Source organism: Etheostoma cragini, chromosome 20 (assembly GCF_013103735.1).
Source record: "Etheostoma cragini isolate CJK2018 chromosome 20, CSU_Ecrag_1.0, whole genome shotgun sequence".
NCBI lineage: Eukaryota > Metazoa > Chordata > Actinopteri > Perciformes > Percidae > Etheostoma > Etheostoma cragini.
In genome coordinates, this window is record NC_048426.1 from 23,113,591 (window position 1) to 23,120,954 (window position 7,364).

At 42.5% G+C, this 7,364-nt stretch overlaps 1 protein-coding gene across 1 annotated transcript in view; it reads right to left on the reverse strand.

Moving 5' to 3' along the window:
- Positions 1-6,926, reverse strand: part of ankrd6a (ankyrin repeat domain 6a) — a 16,431-nt gene extending 9,505 nt beyond the window's left edge. The window contains exons 1-10 of the mRNA XM_034859169.1: positions 6,718-6,926; positions 5,566-5,766; positions 5,349-5,447; positions 4,118-4,216; positions 3,837-3,935; positions 3,504-3,602; positions 2,852-2,929; positions 2,115-2,351; positions 1,744-1,881; positions 357-503 (exon numbers count right to left, since the gene is read on the reverse strand). Coding sequence (XP_034715060.1) covers positions 357-503; positions 1,744-1,881; positions 2,115-2,351; positions 2,852-2,929; positions 3,504-3,602; positions 3,837-3,935; positions 4,118-4,216; positions 5,349-5,447; positions 5,566-5,766; positions 6,718-6,777 — 1,257 coding nt within the window. The 5' untranslated portion in view covers positions 6,778-6,926. The remainder of the gene's footprint in view (positions 1-356; positions 504-1,743; positions 1,882-2,114; positions 2,352-2,851; positions 2,930-3,503; positions 3,603-3,836; positions 3,936-4,117; positions 4,217-5,348; positions 5,448-5,565; positions 5,767-6,717) is intronic.
- Positions 6,927-7,364: the final 438 nt, after the last annotated feature.

Genomic DNA, 7,364 nt, shown 5'->3' on the forward strand with positions numbered 1-7,364 from the left:
GGGGAACCACTAACTAATAGATATCACCATGAAACCTCCCAAGATGATTACTGAAATTAAGACAGATTTTTTAAGATACATTATGCAGATGCGTTATCCAATGCTAACTTTTGGTGAATTCACGTGTAAACAACGTGGTAAAGTCACGAAAATATAAGAGCACCAAATTTTCTCGTATAAGGAGGACAAACACAAGACGTTTACCTGAGAGAGCAAGATTCAAGTGCCGTTTGAAAACTAAAGAAAACGTGAGTTTTTTTAACTTTAACTCAGCGTCACGTGCGTTACCTTCAGGAAGCAAAGTCAACTCTGATTTTAACCCAGACCACCATCTTTTTCTAAACTTAACAAAGTGTTATAATGTTGCCATCCTTGTCACGGTACAGTGTGTAAAGCTGATAGAATTTGTCTTTCTGAGCCGTGTCTTCACCATCGTCCCAGAGCAGATTCTTCTTAACCTGGATGTCTTTCTTCACTTTTCTCAAATCATTTTGATTTGAAGCCTGTAAAAGGGTTGAAAGTCACATACTGTTACTAAATACTGCACCAGGTGTTCCTGAACTGTGATAAACAGGATACTACCAGGATACTACCATTTGTTTTCATATGATACGCAGAGATGATATGACCTCAGAGTAGTCTTGGATTATGCATTCACAACGAACAAACTTGCCAAAAGTAGCCACAACTAATTGCAGTCTGACCTGAACAGGATTGAGAGAAACTAGGACCGCCAGGTGTCCCACTGAGTCATGTAAAAAGAGGTGAGAAAAGTCCAGACCAATGAAATCTCCTAAAAAGCTCCTATAGGTTGTTTGTTCAAGCAACACGGTTACGATATGTCTTAGTCTATATCAACAATGTTTCATTTACATGATACTTCCATCAGATGGCCCTCCTTTTTGCCCGGATTTCATTGTGTCGGCGTTCTAACCTGTGGTGGATTTCTGAGGACTATGGTGACCTGGTCCTCAGATCTCTGCAGGGTAAATCCAGACAGCTAGCTAGACTATCTGTCCAATCTGAGTTTTCTTTTCCATGACAGGGCTGTAGTCACGACCACCTTTGTCCAGTCCAAGACGAGACCAAGTCAAGACCAAGTCCAAATAGGTTTGAGTCCAAGACAAGACCGAGTCCAGATAGGTTTGAGTCCAAGACAAGACCGAGTCCAAAGAGGTTCGAGTGTAGTAGGCTAGGCTAACAGGCTAGGCTGTTGGGCTAACATTTGCAAACATTGCCGTAGCGTTTGTCTAAACGTGTGAAAAGCCGAACAACATCCCCACCTTAACTGTGTTTCACTTTCCCTCCAACAATATTATCAACATAATAAATGGACCGGGACTCAGTCGAGACCAAAAGCTATATTGGGCAAGACCAGGGCCTGAGAGCGTGACAAATCTAAATCCAAATACTAGCGAGTCCGAGATAAGTCCAAGACCATAGAAAAAAGGTCTTGAGTCTGGACTCGAGTACTACATCAATCCGGCACCAAGCACCGTCAAAGACGATTTTGATTAGTCAAAGAAATGCATGTGTAAACAACCATAGCACGTGCCATCCCGAAATACTGTGAGGACTAGTCAGACCCTCGTTTGCAGTGCCATGGAGGAAGGTCTGGCAATATGAGAAAGTGCTTTCTTTATACGTGGACAACACTATAACCTCCAGTTCTGGATGTCCCATAAACCATCCACTGTGGACCAGCTGAGCATGACAGTCCTGATGTCTCTGTTGTTGACCTACCGGTTCCTTGCCTCTCCTCCTCTTCTGGTGGCTTCTGATGGCGGCTGGGCTTTTGTGGTGATGCTGCTGCTTCTGCTGGTGAGGATCCACCTGAAAGGCTGTCCTGCTCTCCGTTTGTCCACTGCTGGGGGAGTCCTCCTGGTTCGGGACCAACAGAACAGAGTTGCGTCAATTGCTAAATCCAAACTGCAGTCAACTGCAGTCATTGACGGGAAATGCTAGTTTAATTTTTTCATATCTGAAGATTTAACGTGACTAACTCAACTGTGGGAGTTTTCCCAATAGCTCAGGAGAACCCCATGCAGTGGTTGTGGTTCCCAACCTGGGGGGGGGGGGGGGGGGGGGGTTAGGAGAGACTGGAATGTGTCAACCAAGATGAGACAAAACCAGGTAACAGACCATGGAGGACTACTTTTTTTAGATCCAAGTAGAGGGGCTTCAAGGAATGCAGGTTGGGAACCACTGCTATAAATAAAAGCTGTTTCTGGTATTATCCTACTTACTTTGTTTGGTAGTATTTCTACTCGAGGGTCGGACTGGGTCCTGCGCTCAGCTGTCACTCTCTCTCTTTGTTTCCTGATTGTTGTTCCTCGCATGAAGCGATGTACCTGAGCACAGTTAAGAAATCTGCTTTAGAGATTTCTTAAGAAATGGTGAAATACTACATTTTATCATGTACTGCTGAGAATAAGCCTTAAAAATACACATTTGTCCAGTGCTATTAAAAATAATGATTTATGATGGATGTGCTGACAGTGAAAAAATGTACAATTCACATTCTCAACACTGTACACCCTAATGTTTTGGTTGAAAGTAGTTCATTAACCTGTAAAACATGGACAATTTTAGACCCTTTGTAGGAGGGCTCAAGCTCAATATTATAAAAAAAGTTTAAAAAAAATCCTGGTGCAAAATATTACACAAATTGAAATGTGAGCGACTAAAATTGCTGAATGTAATTACTGTGATTAATAAAGTGTTTAAATGTTTAGTTCAATCACAGTGCTAACAGTTTCATGCTCTATATTCCTTTCACCTTTTCATTAGTCTGATCTACACTCGCCCCTGGTGTGAAATGAAAGTTAAAAGTTGATTTGCAGACACAAACCTGAGGAGCTCTGGCCAGGAGATGTGCCATGTCTTTGTAGTTGTTGTCTCTGGCCATATCCAGGGCGGTCTTACCTGCCTGGAAGTCAACAGCTTATCAAAAAAACGTTTTATGTGACCCACAACAAAACAGTGAGGTTGGCTAATATTCCCCTTGTACAGACCCCATGCATGCACGAGACCACGACCATGTGACAACGCCATAACGGAGAGCAGCAGCACAAGCTGAACAGTTTAAACTGTCTGAAGTCTCTTTATATAGACCTTAGTGGTCCCTAATACTGTATCTGAAGTCTCTTTATATAGACCTTAGTGGTCCCTAATACTGTATCTGAAGTCTCTTTTATATAGACCTTAGTGGTCCCTAATACTGTATCTGAAGTCTCTTTTATATAGACCTTAGTGGTATAACAGGTTCAAACGTTAAACATTGAAAGGAAGGGAAAGATTTTCACAAAATTTCAAGAAATCAAACATCTGAAACCGTGTCACCGTAGTCCACCATAGCCAGTGGCTCGCATTAGCTTTGTATTATCACACCACTTGTTACTGGGTCTAGAAATGATGTGATCACTTAAAAGAAACGATTACAGTTGGATATTTGGGGAAATCAGGGTAGTATTATTGTGAATAAGCTCGTAGATGGAACCTACTTTGTTTCTGATTTTCCCATCAGTCCCCGCCTCCAGCAAGAGCTGAACTGTCTTCTTGTGGTTCAGGGCCGCGGCCACGTGGAGGGCGGTGTCCCCGGCCTGTAGACCAACACAGAAACATACTGTACAGTATGTAGGTTTATGTACTCACGCCTGTCATCTGCATGTACAAAAGTAGCCTACTTAGAAAATCTACAATTTTACAGCACTTGGTTCCACTTATAAAAGCCCAGAACTGAAAAAATGACCATTGTATTTACAGTTGATTGTGTCATATTTGCTGTGAAAGGTCTCGGAATAGCCTATTAAATTAATAACACTGACATATCGTACCCGGTTTCTCTCTTTCACAGAGCACAGGGACCCCAGCAGGATCTTCACCAGGGTCAGGTTGTTGTATCGAGCAGCCGTGTGCAAACAGGTGTCGCCCCTCTGGAACCAAAACACAGTTCTTAGTTCAATGTTATCTCATGATACCATTGTGAAATTATTTCTTACTGTTCTACACTCAATGTGTGGTGCCGTAGTGCCATAGCAAAGAGTCTACTCCTTTTGAAATCATGTGTTAGTCTCTAAAGAGAGCTCAGTGCATTGTGGGATCCTGGAGGACCCACATTGTTCTTGGTGTCTGGTGCGGATCCTCCGAGCAGCAGAAGGCGAGCGGTCGGAGCATGTGCGTTCTGACAGGCCAGGTGGAGAGCTGTGTTTCCTGTCTGGAGCAACGCAGTACAGTTACAAAGCTAGTCTGGATAAACGGAGGTAAGTTTTCAGGATTATTGTAACAACAAGCTTCGAGCTAACAAGTTACATGTTGAAAATGGAAAGTTTTGAAAATAATACGCGCAGTGCAACAAGGCGGGCCTGCTTGGTTCTTTCAGGGATTGATTGTAAAGATTTACAAAAAATAGGTTCACGGCATTTACTCTAACTGGGACGTTTTGGGACAATATGGCAAAGACATAGTACACAAGGCGATACACTAGTTAGAGAGAATGAGGTTTAACCCTGCATCCAGGACTGTCCGTCTGGGGCCAGGTACCGGGCTTTGTCCCAGTGGGCCGGTGTACCTTTGGGCCGAGTGAATGAAATTATAAGATTTTATTGTTATTTTAACTCTCATGTTGTTCTCGGGTGAAATTGACCCATTGTCCTATATCAATGTTATTTTTAACTACCCAAAATAACATGATTGATTCCTCACAACGCTCTTTGCCAAGTACAAATCTCTACTTTCATTAATTTTGGGGCGTCTCATTCAATTTTATATGTATTTGAAAAAGAATTGAGTAAAAGTTGACATATTCCAGTCTGTGATTATCATCAACATCCATTCCTTTAATTTTAGTCTAAATAATTCCTAATTTCTGCTTTTCTAACTCAAACATTAGGTTTAATTTCCTATTTATTATTAGGAAATTATTATTATTGGCCGTTTGTGCCATAAATGCCCAGGACCATTTCTTTTGTCCCAGTCCAACCTTGGCTCTGGTTACTCCATCGTGTGAACAGTAAACTTAATTTAATCCTGTGTGTCATGTTTTCTTTTGCGGGGTACAAAGCGTCGCTGTGTCCGGATTTTAGGGCCGCCCAAGACGACTGTGATTGGTTTAAAGAAAGGCAAACATCCTAGAGAGTTTTTTTACTACTATCCCATAATATATTTGTGTTTTTGCCTAACTTTACTCCACAGCGTTGCTATCTTGCTGTCTTGCAATGCACAACTATGTTATGTGAAGGACTTTATAACTGTTCTTTTGAAGCAGCCTCTATCAGCTTTGGAAGGCAACCAGATGCAGATGAAAGTTTAATTATTATTTATCAGGATGGTGATAATAATTAGCCTACCTTGTTCCTGATGTGCACATCAGCTCCTGACTTGACCAGCAGTTTGACACAGTGAGAGAAGCCGTGCCAGGACGCCTCATGCAGCGCTGTGTTGCCCTCCTCAAACGCATGTCAAACAAAGCATTCCCATCACAAACTATCATCATCTCATTAACCACACAACTTGAGAATGCATTCCTGTTAAAGGTTTTCCTAGGTAGGTGTGTCCAGCACTCACTCTGTCCTGCAGGTCCACAGCGCAGCCGCCTTGGATCAGAGCAGCCGTGGCGTTGCTGTTCCCCACCATGGCCGCTCGGTGCAGGGCCGTCTGCGGACCCGGTCTCTGGCACGGGGGTGAAGGATCACGGACCGGTGCCTGGTCACTCATCACTGCTGACCCACACACGTCCATGCACATAGGCCTGCGTACCTGTACTGTCTTTGGGTGCATAAGCACAGCCTACATGGGTCTATGGGGGGGGGGGGCAGAGGTGCTTTTACTGTTCTTTACTTTGTGATTTAATATCTGTGAAAGGTGCTGTATAAGCGGAAATCATTGTGCTGTATGAATTTCACCCCCCGACTCTTAATGTTGACCTGAATTGTCATGCTGACAGTCCCGCTCCGTTAACGTTAAGCGTCCGACCCAAATGACAAAGGATTTCATCTCAGTGCTGCCACGGAGATGACAGATTACGCTCTATGTCAAGGGTCAAGATTTAATCTTTGTCTGCGATTAAATACAGTTTTGAATCCAATGCTTGTGAACATGAAAAAAACAGTTTGACTCATCGTTCCCTCTGACTCTTTTCTCTTCACTAATCCCAGGAGGAATGATCAGAGATTACAGCAAGTAAAACCTTCTTTTACGTTCATGTGGGTCCCTGATTATTGTTTTAAGAATTGAAAATGAAAACAAGATATTCTTTAAGACACAAAGATGAGAACGCAACCCTGTCTCAGGGTTTTGCCTAATAGGATTTTGAGAAAATGAATAGTGCAACAAGGCGGGCCTGCTTGGTTCTTTTAGGGATTAATTGTAAAGATTCACAAAAAATATGTTCACGGCATTTACTCTAACTGGGACGTTTTGGGACAACACGGCATTCTGGGCGTTGTCCCAGAGGGCCGGGTGCAAATAGCCTCACCATATAAGTTTTAAAACATAGCCAATCCTGAAGAACTAAAGTTTGAGTTGCAACATGCATAACACAAACAAGAATAATGTAAAAAAAATGGGGTATGGCATATCATCTAACACATTAAATACTGCTTACACATGTAAAACAAAAATCAGCATTTGCAACAATGTCTTCATTGATACGTCCACATTATTCAAATGTCTCACAGAAAAAAGGTGCATTGTGTTGTATTGTCAGTTATGTTTTACCTCATCCTCCAGATCTGGCAGACTTCTGCTACTCCCTGGGGTAGCGAGAGAAAGGAGCATCCATGCAGCATCCAAACAAGCCTTTCAAAGAGTCGCTGGCTGTGTTTGTGGTGTTTAAGAGGATGATGCAGCTGCTGCAGCAACAGCAGCAGAGTGGCCACTCAGTGGGAAGATGTGCTGAGAGGGCGCCAGCTGTTGTAATGCATTACAGCTCAAAAAGAGAGAGGCAAAGAGGGACAGAGGGAGAGAGAGAGAGAGAGAGAGAGAGAGAGTGTGTAACATCCATCTACAATAATAGCTTGAACACTTCATCTACACACTGTCATGTAAACACACACACATATACGCACACACACTGTGTGTCTTTGGTGAATCTTTCTGAAATGCTTTCCATGTGGATTAGGATCAACCCGCTCAGATAAAACCTGCTTTAATGAGCTTTTGTTGTTGCACATGATAAAAATAAATAAAGATAAAAAATCTCCAGTTAAATTGAAATCAAGTAAGGTCATAGTATAACAAAAAGCTGGGTTACATACTGTGTAGTTCTTATCAAACATGAAGATAATCAGAGATATTATAACACCACAAGCTGGTAGACATTCACCATCATATACAGTGCCTGGCTCTGACTACTGACTGCTGAC